This window comes from Coenobita brevimanus, chromosome 103 (assembly GCF_032717465.1).
Source record: "Coenobita brevimanus isolate Jiangsu-jjx chromosome 103, ASM3271746v2, whole genome shotgun sequence".
Classification (NCBI taxonomy): domain Eukaryota; kingdom Metazoa; phylum Arthropoda; class Malacostraca; order Decapoda; family Coenobitidae; genus Coenobita; species Coenobita brevimanus.
In genome coordinates, this window is record NC_137056.1 from 33,014,875 (window position 1) to 33,032,372 (window position 17,498).

A 17,498-nucleotide genomic window follows, 5' to 3' on the forward strand; every position below is an offset into this window, starting at 1 on the left:
AGCCTGATGCAATATCCAGTACTTTTTGCTTGGCTTCATTAAACAATATCTGGTGCTGAAACGGGAAGCAGTTGGTGGTACAGTGCATTTTTCGGCAGTAATGGGTATCATCTTGCTCCAACACAGGACCCATTTGACCTGTGGGAAGACCCCACACACTGCAACACACTCCGACTGGTCACAGTGCATTGCAGGAGCAGCCCACCTGATTCACCAAGCTAACTCTTAATTATCTGTCGTCACAATATCGAGCCCAACACAATATCTGGTGCTTTTTGCTTGACTGTAGTAAACAATATCCAGCACCAGAATGGGAAGCAGTTGGCAGCACCATGCATTTTTCAGCAGTAATGGGTATCATCTGGTTCAGACACGGGACCCAGTTGGTCCACAGGCAGACCCCACAGCACTGCAGCACACGCCAGTCAGTCACAATGCATTGTGGGAGCAGCCCACCCGACGCACCAAGCCAACCATCACCCCCCACCCCTGTGCTTCACTTGTTGCTGTAATGCTGTGACGTCTTTTGTGGCCCTCAGTTCTCCATGCCCTAATGCTCGGACTTCTGTACCCTAATTTTGCGTGATGGCCAGGTTTGTGGCTTTTGTGGCAGCGCCGCCACTAGGTGAGTGATTCTGATTATATTATGCGCTGTATTTCCATACTGTATGTACACACATGAACACTAATTTCTGCTCGGGGGTGCCCCCTTCCTACCCCCATATACGCAGAGAAGAGGGAAGGGGAAACGAAATGAGCTCCACCCACTTCTACTCCAGTTCCCAACCCTTGCCCATATCCCTTCCAAACTCCCCACCCCCCACCCCCACCTGTCATTCTTAACTGGCAGTTGCATCTCAATTTAACCTCATACTTAAAATTCTTGGACACACTACTATTGCACAAACATAAAACACCAGAATATTTAAGAAGTATATAACTATTAACATTCTGCAGCAAGAAATTAATGCCTTATAATGTTGAAGCTAAAACAGCATCGTAAACAACATCCACCTCAGGCCTCATGTGTTGGGTTTGCTGTTTATTTTGTTCACACACACACACACACACACACACACACACACACACACACACACACACACACACACACACACACACAGTAAAAGTCCTCTCATTCGGCATCTTCGGGACCAAGCAGGTGCCGAAAGAGCAGAAACTGCCGGATGACCAGGAAAACTTGGCAAAAAGTTTCAAGCAATAATGGTCAGTCACCCCAGTGCAATCATAGTGTCTAGCAAGTATTATTAGTCAGCCCTAAGCACTAAATATCTAACAAGCAACCTATATTTAATGTATTTAATGATACAATACACATTAACTTACATTAACCTAAGTATATTTATGTATGTACACCATAAAATGGCACCACAAAGTTTCCAAACTTTCTAAAGGTCCTGCTCACAAAGCCAGACACCCACGAGTCATGATGGCCAATGGTGCATGCAGTGTTGGCAAGCAGAAATCTTCAAAAGCGCTAAGCTCAACTTAAACACCTTGGACCACAAGGCATACAAGCACTCACCAACATATCAAACTCTACCCAACATCTGGAAGCATGGCACTATCATCACTATCCCCAAACCCAACAAAGACCCCACATCACCTTCCCCACACCGCCCCACCACACTCTTCTGCACCTCAGCCAAAATCACTGAATGATTGGTAACACAACTAGTTACACCTCATATCCACCTAGCCCCATCACAACATGGTTTCAGGCCACTACACTCCACAAACACTCTTCTTACAGACCTTGCACGGAGAGTTTTTGATGGCATCAATTCATCTAGGCCACCACACAGAACACTCCTAGTCACACTAGACATTAGCAAAGCTTTTGATGCCATTCCCTGCCACAACCTCACAAACAAAATATTCAACACGGACATGCACAATAACACAAAAAGATGTCTGGCAATCTATTTAGCAAGCAGATGTGCGTTTGTAACATTTACCGGCCTGTCATCGACCATCAGAAACTTCACAAACGGCATCCCCCTGGGATCTGTTTTGTCCCCTACTCTCTTTAACCTATACATACACGTTATAGCCACACCCCGCACACCACAGATACACATAACTTCCTATGTGGGCGACATAACCCTAACATGTACACACCAAAACGCAAACACAGCCGCACACATCCTCCAGCCTTACCTCAACACGCTACACGAATGGTTCACCACCAAGAGGCTCAAAATAGCCCCAGTCAATTCTACAGTGACCCTTCTCATAAACTGGACAGCAGAGCACAGTCACATTCCACACCTCACCATAAACAACACTCCCCTACCACACGCACACACGCACGCACACCACACACACACACACACACACACACACACACACACACACACACACACACACACACACACACACACACACACACACACACAAAATCCTTGGTGTAACATGCAATAGGCCGCGTACACAGAGAAAGCAGGTTGCCTGCGCGCTGGTTTCCAGCGCCGACCCGCACTGGTTACCTGCGCGGGTAGGTGTTCACAAAGGAAGCAGGTAACCAGCTCCAACCCGCGCGACGTTAAAGGGACGTTTATGCAGTGAAGATGTCAAGCTCGTCGTCTGATGAGTTAATGTTGCTTGACAGTGTTCACCCAACAGTCAAAAGGGAAAAAATAGCAACACATGAAATAAACTGAAAGAAAGAACAACATGGAGAATATCACCATCTTTTTTGTGATCTTAAAAAGGAGTTATTGAAAAGGAGTTATACAGTAAACTCGCCCAAAACACGTTCTCGCCGAACGCGCTCGCAGTTATACACGGTTAGTGCTGGGATATGTATAAGATAATGTAAGATTAAAGAACCATTATGAAAACTATATATTTACGCAAGAGAGGCCTTTGATAGGCCAAATCCTCGAACATCAGCTCAGCATGCACGGTTTGTTTTGATCACGTGATGTGATTCGCTGTACTGTTTTTCCTCAGTGCTGTATTTGTAACTTAAATATTTACAGTACTGTTCTGGTAAGTTTATGTGCAAGTTAAAGTATTATTAAATAACGTTCAAGCAAGAAATAAAGTCTTATAACCAGTTTTCTGATAGGCATCAGAATATTACTTTTTTTATTTGTTTGTTAAATATTTGCTGTACTGCCTTTCCACAGTACTGTATTTGTAAGTTAAATATTTACTATTCTGGTATGCACTTGTAAGTTAAAGCACTTAGAGAAAGTTAAAGCATTAAATAATGCCTTGTAACCAGTTATAGATTACACACGATCAGTGGGTTCCAAGACAATTTGCCATCATGTCAATTGCCCGTCAAAACATGAACGATTCCCCATCAGGACAATTCGCACCCTGTATGATTCCCCGTCATTCTATAAATATATTAATTAATCAATACTTTTTAAAATATACTTGTTATTAATTAATCAATACTTTAATAACTATATTTCAGGGGGATCCATCAAAGTCTATGTTGTCTTGTTATTGTTGTGACGGCGAACTGGTTTGACAGCGAATAGTCCAGAAACCATTTTGCTTCCTAGACTCCCTAAAAGTGGTATTTTGCTGTTATGTGCCATTGATAATCAATGGCACATGCCGACTGGTTTCGGCATCGGAATGTTGCCTTGTGTTTAGGTATTTGTATGTTGAAGTTTTGCTGTGCAGTACTGTATTTTTAAGTTATTAAATAAACCTTCTAACCACTTAAAGTGCTTCATATTGATTACCAATGGCAGATAACAGCAAAAGACCACGTTTAGGAGATCTAGGGAGCAAAATAAGGAGTAGTTAAAATTTACACGGTTTCGCGCCGAACGCGCCACGTTAGGAACGAAACCCATCGTTGGGGGCGAGCTTGCTGTATTAGTTATTCCCGCAAAAAATTGTGGGAATAACTAATAGCCTCTCCATCAGAAAATGTTTAAATTTCATTATCTTTGTTTCCATACCAATCCTGACTCCACAATGACCAATTCTGATAAAAATGGCGGAAAAAAAAAGGTCTGATTTCTGCATATTATTGGCCAAAAATGGTGGGGGAAAAAAAAAAGATTTCTGCACATAACTGGCCTGTCATGATCTCCACAATTTCGCACCGTCGCCAGTCTGTACACCTCTACCCACCTCTACCCGCGCGGGTTGAGCAGGCAAGAATGGTCTGAGGATTCCAGAAAGCGGGTTGAAGCAGGCTGCCTGCTCCGACACACTCGACCCCGCTTCTTCTATGAACACCCCCACTTGTTTGTATGGTTTAATTCTTGGCGCAGGTTGGCGCTGGTAACCCGCACGAGTAAACCCGCTTTCTCTGTGAACGCACCCATACATCAGTGTCATTAAAACAACACATCACAAACATTAAAGATAAATTAACATTAAGACTCAATGCCTTAACCTCTTAAACACGGCTGTGTACGGCCGATCCCCCCGCTGTGGTGGGGTTGTAGCGGGGTCTGAGTACCTGTGGGAAAATATTTGCCAAAAATCAGAGATTAACCCTAGAACATTAAAATTTTTATGGCATATAGTACTTACATTCAGCTTTCTCCTGAGCCAGATGTTGAGCCTTCGTGGACTACCAAAGGACTTGTGAAGACTTGCAAAGTTGGGTAACAAAATCTTCACTTTCACACCTCCAGAAACCCGGTTTTCTTTCTACCACAGCCTCAATCTGTCAGTACACTTTATACAACAACGTACAGGTTGTTTGGAATCTGTATTTGTACAATAAGCACTGAAAATAAGGCTATAATGAACGGAGCGCACGGCCGACATGCAGCGCGGCGGCGATCATCCTGTCACTGAACACACAGTTCCCTTTTCACGGCTAAAAACACATATACTACATTATTTTCCTTCATAGTACTTTGCAAAGGCTCGCTTGGCACTATTACGGCCCTAAAAATCACTGTCACTGCCAGTATTGTGAAGCGGGAATGAGGAAGACCACCGCGGCGCGAGTTTATTCAGCCTTACGGCAGGCACTGTATTCTCGCTCCGGTCGGCCACTCGCACTTCATTTCTATCGCTCACTTTCACTCTAGCTGTCAGTTTTTTGCCTTATTCATCAGTGTCACTGTCCATTGTTATAAAAATAATATTTTCTACACAACAAACTGTCACTGTCAGAACATAGAATAGGAACATATGCTTTCAACTTCTTACACTGGAGTGACTGTCACTCGCAATACTTATATTATTACTATGTACAATTATTTACACAAAAAAACACTGTCACTGTCAGTGCTTTTACAAGTACATACACTAATTTACACTCATCAGACTGTCACTGTCAGTACATAAAAGAAAACTAAACACTAGTATCACTGTCACTCTCAGTATTATTTTCAAGAATCTTACCCTTATTTTCAATATCTAGTCAGGCTGTGGTAGTCAAAGAAACACGGGTAAGCACAGAGGGGAATTTTGCACTCTTTGCACTGCAAGGAGGTGCGCCTAAATGTTCTGTCCTGCCTGGTAGTGTGGCTGCACACATGACACCTCCTGAGTGCTTTTCCCCTCTTGGCAGTGGCAGGCAGTGGCTCCAGGCGGTGTCGCTGAAGGTAGGCCTGACACTGTAGGCGGTCTGGAGGTGTGTGTGGGTGGCGCCTGGGACCTGATGGCAGTACCTGCCCAAAACGCTGAAGCAGCTGGTAGACACAAGTCTTTGAAAATCGTCGGAGAGAGTAGTTTGCTGGCTTCCTGTTCTTGATCTTATACAGGATGAAGGCGTTCAGCATGCACATATCAATCAAGTGCAAGAACACCTTCCTGTACCAGCGACGATTCCTCCTCAGGCAGTCTATCTCTGATCATCATGTCAGACTTGTCCACCAGCCGCATATTGACGTTGTAGTCAATGACAGCATCAGGCTTCATCACAGGCTCGCCAGTCCTTCTGTCGACCTTCCCTGTGGCCAGCATTTCCCCCTTGTGTACTGTGGTGAGCACATTCACGACTCTCTTATCGTGCTACCTGATCGCCAGCATCTTGTCAGTTTTCTTCAGGTGCACATCTCCCCGCTTTGATTTTTCAGCCTCGGGGAAGGCAGGGTAGTGTGCCCTGTTGCTACGGACAGTGCCACAGGATCCGACGCCGTGTTCAGAAAGGTACTTGGCGAGTTTAGGAGCTGTATAGTAATTGTCCGTATACAGGACATGATTCTCGCCAAAGTACTTTTCCAACAGCACTTTCACCACAGAACCAGAGAATCCAAGGGGGTCAGTTTTGTCCAAATCGACATTGCTGGCGGTGTAAATAACGAAGTCTAAGATGAACTCCGTCTTGCAGTCGCACAGCACGAAAAATTTGATTCCAAAGCGGTGCCGTTTGCTTGGAATATACTGCACAAACCGAAGACGGCGCCTGAACAAAACCAAGGACTCGTCAATCACCACTTTCTTGAAAGGGCGCAGGAACCACGTAAACTTATCCTTGATCAAGTTCAGGATTCCCCTCACTTTCCATAATGGGTCAGTTCGGGAAGGCTCATCATTGTTTGCGAAGTGAAGGTAAGTCATGAGCTGCCTAAAACGATCGCGGCTCATGTATTTATTGAAGATTGGTGTGGGGCAAAGATCGTCTGAACTCCAGTACTCCTCGAGCTTATGCTTCCAATTGTGGGGCATCAATAACATCAAACCAATAAATACAAAGAGTTCCCTGATCGTTAGAGGCACCCATGCTGCCATCCGCGACGTGGATGGCGTTGCAGCTTCACCTTCTCCTTCACGAACTGCAGCAGATTGCCCCTCGTACCTGTTCGTCTCGGTACAAATCTGCTCCATTGCCTCGTTATCCAGGAAGGCCAACAGGTAGTCCAAGCATTCACCATCCTCTGGGACAGGGAAGTCAGCCTGAATTCCACACCCACTGTCATCAAAGAGCAGATCTTCCGGCACAAAATCTGAGCCCTCTGACCACACGAGGCATCCAGAGTGCCCTGCTTAGGCTGGGAGGTGCTGGGGGCGGCGGTGGGTGAGGCAGGTCGTGTGGGAGTGGGTGAGGCAGTGCGTGAGGCAGAGGCTGTCCTAGGTCGTGTTGGTGTAGTGGTGGTGGTGGTGGGGAGATAAGCACAGGGTTCAAGGTCACTCGCAGTGGCGTGACTGGCGAGTTGCCTAGTGCGAGTAACCTTAGGAGCTAGCCTTACACTAGGGGACAAAGTTCTAGCCCTACTAGCACGAACACTGGGCCTACGGAAACCTCTACTACGTAAACTCGACTGTCTACTTCCCTTCCGAAGTGGTGAAGGCGACTCCGAAGACTCCGGAGCAAGGGCAGCTGAAGAGGAGGACGAGAGAATGGGGCTGCGAGTGCGTGGCGGGCTGGCGGTGGCGTGACGTGGTGTAGGGGACAATGGCTGTGAAGCGGGGTCACCACTTCTTTTCCTCTTGGCCCCCTTTCCATATTCTAGGCCCCTTTTCACAGGAGCCTTGCCTGTTGAGGTGCTTGGCACAGAAATAGTCACTTCTGGCACCTCAGACTCAGCACTCGATTGCGTGTCTGACTCTGCCAGGCTAGACAAAACACCGACGTCACTTCCATAATCCATGGACGCTTTCAATAATTCACTAGCTATTGCTGAGTCACTCCGTCCCTTAGCAGTTCCTTGTAAGGTTTTGTACGGGGTGGAGGTCACAAAACCCATTTTCGGAGGGCTGGAAGGCACAGACTCGGAAGAGCTTGAATTGGACATGGTGTCACCTTGAAAGATTCGCGTGGACTGATGCTAAACGGGCAAACCGCGCGAAATAATGCTAATGTGACAATTGGGGAAACAAGTGTTTCCAAATAGCATAAAGTGCTTGCGAGAGGAAGGCGCAGATTGACACGTATGAGCCGTCCGCGCGCTGCCATATCGCATGACGAGGGAGGGCCGGCCAGCGGTGCGTGGGTGGGTAAAAAAAATGAAACTTGGCAACAACCGAGGTCAGTAGTACAAAGGTCAAGTGTGCTAAAAGTAGCTCAAGGGTTGCGGTACTGATAGACAATACCAGCTAGAGCCTGCTTGCCCGCGTTTATTCAAAATTTACTAGAATCGCAAACGCGACGATCCGCCGTTATGTCCTTTTGGCCGAGCGTCGCAAATGAGACGATCCGCGTTTAAGGGGTTAAGGTCACTTGCCCATACAACATTTGGACACAATAAAGAAACCACAACCACAGTATACAAACAATATATACATTCAGTGATGAATTACGCAAGCCCTGCTTGGGCTTCTAACTTCATTAAAACACACTACAACACCCTACAGACCATACAGAACAAGGCCCTAAAAATAATCACAGGTTACACAGCTACTATACCTACAGACCACCTACATCAAGAAATCAAAGGACTCGAAGTCAAAGATCATCTAGACATGAGAGGCACAGAAATTCTTGCCGCAGCCTCCACAAACTCACACCATCCACTACACACACAGAGGGAATCGTCAGAGGTAGACGTCCGTCACCGGTGCTCCATACCAGACCAACACGGCCAGAGGCATTACCTAAATTAGTATCTCTGAATGAGTCAAGCTCTGTACCAGGTTAGACTAATGATTTTTCATTATTAAAAGGAAAAGAAATAATAAGTTTAAATAAGACTGGTTCAAACAGAACATAGAACCATGATGCGTTGAGTCAGCTGGGTTTGTTTATACTACAGCAACACGGGGAAAGTGTACATACTCTGTAAGTACATACTCTGTTCATTTAGTATTACAAAATGGTTACATACTTCAGTAAAACAAATTTGGAAAAGAAAAGGGATAAAAGTAAAAAGCAAAATGATGATTTCTACCAAGAACTGGTTGAAGTGGAGACTCACAATAGACTGGTCGAACGTGTACACAAACTAGAAATGGCTTTCAAAAATGAAATTGATGAAATATAGAAGCAAATGCACTTGCAAAAGGAAGAGATAGAAAAACTAGGAAGGGAGGCCAATAAGAAAGACACAACCATCAGTGAACTAACAGTGGAATTGAGTACGCTTAGGAAGAAAGTGAGTGAAATGGCAAGTACAGTAGTCAATCACGAGAGTGTTATGGAAGAGTTAAAAAATGACACAGAGACAATTAGACAAGCAAGCAGTCTTATGGACCTGAGCAGTGATATTGAGGAGAAGATAACACAGGTGAATGAAGCTGTGCAAAGCTACAAAAATGATGTAGAAACCGCGTATGCTGAAATGGTGAAAGTAAAGAAAGACTTAGAAACAAGGGTGGAGGAAAAAAGCATTAAAAAGGAAGTGAAAAGAATAATCCAAAACAATCCAAAGTTAGTCAGAGATTCAGTAGAAATCAATAAATCAATAGTAATCACTGGTATAGAAGAGGAAGAAGTTAAAAACAAGATCACTAGAGACAAAAAGGAGATGGCAAATGTAATGAGCTTACTGAAAGAAGTATCAGAGGAAATCTGTAGTAAAGACATTGAGGAACACAAAAGGTTAGGGAAATACGAGAAAAGCAAGACAAGACCTCTAAAGGTGACTTTCCAGAGTGTAAACACTGTGGAAGAGATACTAAAAAATGCAAAGAATCTTATGGAAAAAGAGGAGTTCAAAAATATATGGATAAAAAGATGCCTAACACAAGAGGAACTGGAATTACTGAAAGAGAAAAGGGAGGAAGCAAAAACAAAAAATGAGGGAAGATCAGAAGAGGAGAAGAAGAAATTTTTTTACAAAGTAATAGGATTGCAGGTATGAAAGTGGTACACAAACAGGATGGAAGAAAAAGGAGGAAGGTAGTAGAACCATGTCATGATAAGTATATAAACAAGATGATAAAGTTGATGTACTCAAATGTGGATGGAATGGTATCTAAATTACTAGAGATGAATGATTATGTCAGAGAAAATGAACCACAAATAATATGCCTAACTGAGACAAAATTAACACCAAGGATATCCAATGACATACTAAACTTAGAGGAATACAATATATGGAGAAGAGACAGAAATTTAAAAAAAAGGAGGAATTATAATATTAACTAAGAAAAATCTAAAAGTCAAAGAAATAAACCTAGATATACCATCACAAGTAGAACTGATTGCAGTAGAGATCGACACATCTGAAGGTAAAGTAATTGTAGCCAATTTGTACATGCCACCCAGATCAAACACATAGGAAAGAGACGAATATGAGGACCTGGCAGAGAGTACAAGTCAGAGTATAAGATCATTGCTATATAAAATGGAAGAGAAATCGGAAAGAATTATACTAACTGGGGACTTCAATACAAATATAAATTGGAATACTCTTGATATAAATAGCCAAGAAAGCTGTTGGGACCAAAAGCTCCTGGATCTCATACAAGAGGTTTTCTTAACGCAACATGTTTTTTTTTTTTTTTTTTTTTTTTTTTTTTTTTTGGGGGAAGAAGGAACCAAAGGCCATGAGCCCGCAGTTACAGTTCCCTCCAAGAGAAAAACAAAATACAATAGAGAGCCAAATTCAAGATCCGATCATTTTGAGATGCCTGGACACACTACGTTTGAAAGACTGGAGATCATAGGCAGCAGGAAATACAGACAAAGGGAGACAGTTCCAGAGGTGACCTGTTGCATAAATGAAAGACTGGGAGTAACGGTTAACTCTTGCATTAGAGAGCTGGACAGAAAAGGGATGAGAGTTTGCTGCCAGACGGGTGCTACGCGCCCGTCGTAGAGGTGGAGAAATGCAAGCAGACAGTTCAGAGGAGCAGTGACCATTAAAGTAGCGATAGAAAAGAGATAAAGATGCAACAGTGCGGTGAAGAGACAGAGGTTGAAGGGAGTCAGTAAGAGGAGGAGAGTTAATGAGACGAAATGCCTTTGACTCCACCCTATTGAGAAGAGCTGTATGTGGGGAGCCTCCCCACACATGAGAGTTGTACTCCACACAGGGGCGGATAAAACCCCTGTATAGAGTCAACAATTGTGCAGGGGTAAAGAAAGAGCGGAGTCGGCTTAGCACACCCAATCTCTTGGAAGCAGATTTTACAAGAGATGTAATATGATCTTTCCAAGATAAGTCCCGAGTAAATGAAACCCCAAGCATGTTCAAGGATGATGCAGGATTAAGCTGAATATTATTGAACATTAGTGGGTATACCTGTGGAAGATTTTGTCGGGTTGATAGGTGTAAGAACTGAGTCTTAGATGCATTAAAGACAACCATTTTATTTTTACCCCAGTCAGAGATATGAGCCAAGTCAGACATTAGGTGTGCCATAGCCTCATCCCTTGTTTCTTGAAGTAACTGTTGAGATGGGCGTTGCGGGAACCGAATGGAAAGGTGAAGGGTGGAGTCATCAGCGTATGAGTGGATAGGGTTAGATGTACAGCTTAGAAGATCATTGATGAATAAAGGAAGAGAGAGTTGGTGATAGGACAGAGCCCTGAGCAACACCACTGTTGATAGATCTAGGAGAAGAACGATGGCCGTCTACAACAGCGGCTATAGAACGACCAGAAAGGAAGCTAGCAATGAAGGCACAGATAGAAGGATAGAAACCGTAGGAGGGCAGTTTGGAAATTAAAGATTTATGCCAGACTCGATCGAAAGCCTTTGAGATGTCAAGTGCAATGGCAAAGCTTTCGCCAAAGTCCCGAAAGGAGGATGACCAGGAGTCTGAAAGGTAGGTGAGAAGATCGCCAGTGGAGCGTCCCTGACGGAACCCATACTGACGATCGGAAAGAAGGTTGTGATAGGAAAGATGTCTTAAAATTTTTCTATTAAGAATTGACTCGAAAACTTTTGAAATTCAGGACGTTAAAGCAATTGGACGATAGTTGGAGGGTTGGGAGTGGTCACCCTTCTTTGGGACTGGCTGAATGAGAGCAAACTTCCAGCAAGAAGGAAAGGTACAAGTTGACAGACAAAGGCGAAATAGTTCGCCTAGGCAGGGTGTAAGCACAGAAGCACAGTTCTTGAGAACAACAGGAGGGACCCCATCAGGTCCATATGCCTTGTTAGTACTGAAGCCAGTGATGGCAGAAAATACATCAACTGAAGAAATTTTAATGTCAGCCATGAGGAAGTCAGAGGGGGGAAGTGATGGAGGAACAGCACCGGAATTGTCTAAGGTGGAATTGGAGGAGAAAGTCTGTGCGAAGAGATCTGCTTTATCAGTAGAAGAAATAGCTACAGAACCATCAGAGTAGAAAAGAGGAGGGAAGGATGATGAGGTAAAGTTGTTAGAAAGATTTTTGGCAAGGTGCCAGAAGGAGCGGGAAGAATTCGACTTGGAGAGTTGAGAGCATTTAGTATGGATGAAATTATTTTTAGTAGAGCAAAGAACAGACTTAGCACGATTCCGGGCAGAAACGTAAAGATTATGTGATTCAGGGGTGGGTTGGCTCCGGTACCTTTTGTAGGCCTTCTTCTTGTTGCGGACAGCATTAGAACAAGCGTGATTAAACCAAGGCTTTCTTGCGTTAGTCAAAGGATATGAGAAAGGAATGTATGCTTCCATGCCCGAGAGAATAACCTCCGTAATGCGCAAGGCACACTCAGATGGCTCACGGCCATGGAAGTAATAATCATTCCAGGGAAAATTGAAGAAGTACTGCCTGAGGGCCTCCCAGTCCGCGGCTCCAAAATGCCACAGACGACGTTTCCCTGGAGGGTCCACAGGCCGTACCGGAGTGATAGGACAGGTTAAGGTAATAAGGTTGTGATCGGAGGAGACCAACGGAGAGAAAAGATTAACAGAGTAAGCAGAAGGATTAGTTGTGAGGAAGAGGTCAAGTATGTTGGAGCTCTCTCCAAGGCGGTCAGGGATACAGGTAGGGTGCTGTACAAGCTGCTCTAGGTCATTAAGGATAGAAAAGATGTAGGCTTGTTCACCAGGTGGATCCGTGAAAGGAGAGGAGAGCCAAAGGTGATGGTGAACATTGAAATCTCCAAGAATGGAGATTTCAGAGAAAGGAGAAATGGACAGAATGTGTTCCATCGTAGAAGTAAGATAGTTGAAGAATTTTTGATAGTCAGTAGAATTTGGGGATAAGTAAACAGCACAGATATATTTAGTCAGAGAATGACAGGAAAGCCGAAGCCAGAGTGTGGAGAATTCAGAAGAATCAAGTTCAGGAACACGAGAGCAAGATAAGTCGTTGCGCATGTATACACAACAGCCACCTTTGGCTTTGAAATGAGTATAGAGAAAGTAGGAGGATACAGAAAAGGGTTTGCTGTCAGTTGCCTCAGACAGCTGAGTCTCTGTTAGAAAAAGAAGGTGAGGTTTAGAGGAGGAGAGGTGGTGCTCAACAGAGCGAAAGTTAGATGTGAGGGAAACCACCAGAAAAAGAGAACTTGATGTACCTTCAGTGCTAGATCTAATATTTACTAGGCAAGAAAATGACATTGTCAGTTTAATATATCACCCTCCACTTGGCAAAAGCGATCATGCAGTACTAAATTATAACTTCAGGATAGCATATGACATAGTAAACAGCAATGACAGTTACAAAAAGAGCCTAAACTATAAAAAGGGAAATTATCAAGACCTAAAGAAGTATTTCTTAGAAGTTGATTGGGAAAATGAGCTTAGAGGACAAGATTTAAATGCTGTATATAAAAATTTTTGTGAATTTTATGAAATAGGAGTCCAGAAGTACATCCCACAGCACAAAGAAGCAGATAAGAAAATACAGAAATGGTTCAATACAGAATGTAAAAAATCAAAAGAAAGAAGAGATTTGTTGTGGAATAGACACAGAAGACACAATAGTGAAAGGGCGTATAATAATTACAAACAGGCAAGAAACGACTATACAAGAATAAGGAGGGAAGCCCAAAAACAGTTTGAGGAGGATATAATAAATAAAAGTAGTGATCAGCCAAAGCTGTTTTACAGCTATATCAGAAGCAAAACCAAAGTAAAAGATATAATACAATCCATTACGGACGAGGGAATCACTTATACACAAGAGAAAGATATTTGTGAAGCACTAAATAAGAATTTCCAATTAGTTTTTACAGAAGAAAAAAATTTTGAGAGGGACTATGTGGAACACGCATGTCCACACATATTACCAGATATACAAATAGCAGAAAAAGTAATACAGGAGGAGTTAAGTAGATTAGACAGAGGAAAAGCAAGTGGTCCTGATGAAATTTCATGTTGGGTATTACGAGAATGTGCAAAGGAGTTAAGTAAACCATTATTTTTAATTTTCAAGAAATCCTTGAGTCAAGGGAAACTACCTGATATTTGGAAAAAAGCAAATATAGTCCCATTATTCAAGAAAGGAAATAGACAGAATCCTCTCAGCTACCGACCAGTATCACTGACCAGTGTTGTAAGCAAGGTATTAGAAAAACTTATAAGAAAAGCTTGGGTAAATCATCTAGAAGAACACAGTATGATAACAGAAAGACAGTTTGGTTTCAGAAAAGGAAAATCATGTGTTACTAATCTGTTGAGCTACTATGACAGAGTAACAAACACAATACAGGAAAGGGAAGGATGGGTGGACAGTATCTATTTAGATTTCAAGAAAGCTTTTGACACAGTACCACACCAAAGACTTTTATGGAAACTGTACCATCAAGGAGGAATTCGAGGCAAACTGTTTTGTTGGATGCAAGACTTTCTCATAAAAAGAGAAATGAGGACAGTACTAAGAGGAAACTACTCATCATGGAAAGAAGTGACTAGTGGAGTACCACAGGGTTCGGTGCTGGCACCAATCATGTTTTTAGTGTACATAAATGATATAAACAGTAACACTGGAAATGAGAGCTATCTGAATATGTTTGCAGATGATGCAAAAATACAAAGGAGAATTACTAGCACAGACTCTTGTAGGGAGCTACAAGAAGAATTAAATAAACTTCATGAATGGAGTAGTACATGGCAAATGGAATTCAATGTGGACAAGTGTCATGTAATCAAGTTTGGTAAAAGTGGAAAAAGACCTGATTGGGATTATAAGTTAGGAAATAAAACCCTATACACATCAGAAAGAGAGAAAGACCTAGGTGTGATTATCAATAACAGACTATCTCCGGCTGACCACATCAGCGAGAAGGTACGGAACATGTATACACTGCTTGCAAATATGAGAATAGCATTCACATACATAAATGAAGACATGCTAAGAAAGATAATAACATCATTCATTAGACCAACCCTGGAATATGCATCAGTAGTCTGTAGTCCTCATCTCAAAAAGCATATAGACAAGATTGAAAAAGTTCAAAGGGCCGCTACAAGATGGATACCAAGCTTAAGGGACCTAAGCTACGAAGAAAGACTAAATAAACTGAATCTACCAACACTACAGGAGAGAAGGAAAAGAGGTGACATGATAATGCTATATAAGTGCATATCAGGAAAGGAGAAAATAGACATAAATGATTACTTAACATATGGAGAAGCATCAGGAAGAGGACACTGCAGAAAACTGCATAAGAAGAGAGGTGATAAAGACGTAAGGAAATTCAGTTTCCCAAACAGAGCAATTGATCAGTGGAATGCACTACCGAATGAAATAGTGTGTGCCAAAACAATTCACAAATTTAAGGATATGTACGATAAATATGGTTTAAGACACGGGACAGTACGAGCTTGACTCATTCCTGTAAAGATACAATTAGGTAAGAACAATTAGGTAGGTAAGAACTACATGGCAGCGCATCCATACTCACCACGGAATATCAAAACAACACCCAGCTCACGTTATCAGACACAAATACAGTCGTCTCTGCCCCCTTGCCCACCTCCAACCAGCTTCCAGAACCATATCCATTCTCAGATCACTCGCTGCTCCATTCAGCCACTCAAAGACAACACACAGCTGCATGCACGGCCTCCTGATATCCACCCTTCTGAATCCCACCTCCATCGTGAGGATAGGGTCCACCTGGCCAGGCTAAGATGTGGGTATCATCCAGCCCTCATGAGGTTATCAGAAGAGGCTGGATGAGTCATTCGCTGATGCCTGTCCAGGATGCAATACAGCACCCCATATTATTAAGCACATTATGGAAGACTGCATTGAACACAATCATCTGCTCCAACAACACAACATACACTCCTTGAGAGATCTTAGAGAAAGCCCAGTCTCGGCTGTGACCTTCCTTAGGGACTCAGGGCTGTTCATGCAGACTGCCTGGGGAACAACTACCATTTATGCTATCAGTCACAAATGTCTAAACTGTTTTTCTTTTTCCACTGTAGTTGGCCATTCTTCTACTTGTTAACCCTTCTCTTAGGCAACAAGATATGTACTCCCTCAAAACCATCCTTCCTTCCTTTTCCAGTAGATCTTCTGTCAGCTGTTACTACTAATCATTCCTGCTGACCATCCCCTCTAGTGTCTCTTGCACTCAGCAAACATCTACCCTTCTGTTTTTTGCCTCAGCTGCCCTTCTGGTTTCCTCATCATGCTTCCTACATTTAGACAAGCTAATGTAAACATAAGCTCTAAGAGATGAATGAGGTCCTTTGAGCCTGCTCTTTTTCTCTCATGGTTATTGTCATTTCAAATTCTAATGTGGGCAGTCCCTAAGATCAGGCATCACCAACACCACTCACAGCTGAGCCAGAAAACTGAGGTCCATAACCCGCTGGCCTGGAGCAATAGCATTGCCAACAGCTGTAGAGCATCCTACCAGGAGCAACAACAGGGACACAGTCCAACTGTGCTTTGGCACTGTGACTTCCCATCATTTTTCACCTGATAAAGGGGCAGCCTAGAGCACTACTCCCAGACCTGGACTCCTCAATATTGAATGGAAATACAGATTGGGGTCCCATTGTGCTTTGCACCCAGTAGCACCAGCAAAGGTCTGGCCTGATTCAAGAGTAACAAGCACCACCAGGCTCAGCTTGGCCTGTCCACCACAGGTCGTTGAGATAGGTGATTCATTGCTGCGTGTCCTTGCTGACGATTGCTGATGCCACACGTCCTTGCTAAATCTTGGGAGATATAGGACGAATAAACTTGAAAGTACTTCATCAAGAAGGGGCTTGCTGCAAAACAGGATGAAAAAAAGGTGGGGGTGGGAGAGGGGGCAGCATATAACAAGAACTGACCAGCATGTTATTAAAAGTGAGTGAAGGTGGTAACAGACTCCAAATATTTTATGGTCATTTTTAGAACACCTTTAATTGTTAGATGTGAGCAGTTGGCATTCCACATTAGAGAGTGTAGTCAGCAGTAATTCATGTGGGTCACACATTATCTGCCATCATCAATTTTTTCAATGGTGAAGATATGGAGAATGTGAGTGCATTCAAGTACTTGGGTAGTGTGATGAGTAAGGATGGAACTTTGGGGGATGAAGTACGTGAAAGGGTACAGCAGGGAAGAAAGGTTGTTGGTACACTGAAAGCAGTGATGAGAAATAGGGAGGTGAGTATGGAAGTTAAGAAGTCACTGCATGATGGTATTGTGATCCCTACCCTGACGTATGGAAGCGAGGCGTGGACCTTGCAAGAGGGGAACAAGTCATGAGTGAGAGCAGTGGAAATGAGTTACTTGAGAGGAACATGTGGAGTGACGTAGAGGGACAGGTTGT

General features: G+C 43.3%; 1 protein-coding gene across 1 annotated transcript in view; it reads left to right on the plus strand.

Annotated features, from left to right (window-relative positions):
• Positions 1-17,498, plus strand: part of LOC145415667 (uncharacterized) — a 547,996-nt gene that overhangs the window by 277,656 nt on the left and 252,842 nt on the right. Inside the window, exons 16-17 of the mRNA XM_080284883.1 lie at positions 371-508; positions 17,330-17,352. Of these exons, the coding sequence (XP_080141009.1) occupies positions 371-508; positions 17,330-17,352 (161 nt within the window). The remainder of the gene's footprint in view (positions 1-370; positions 509-17,329; positions 17,353-17,498) is intronic.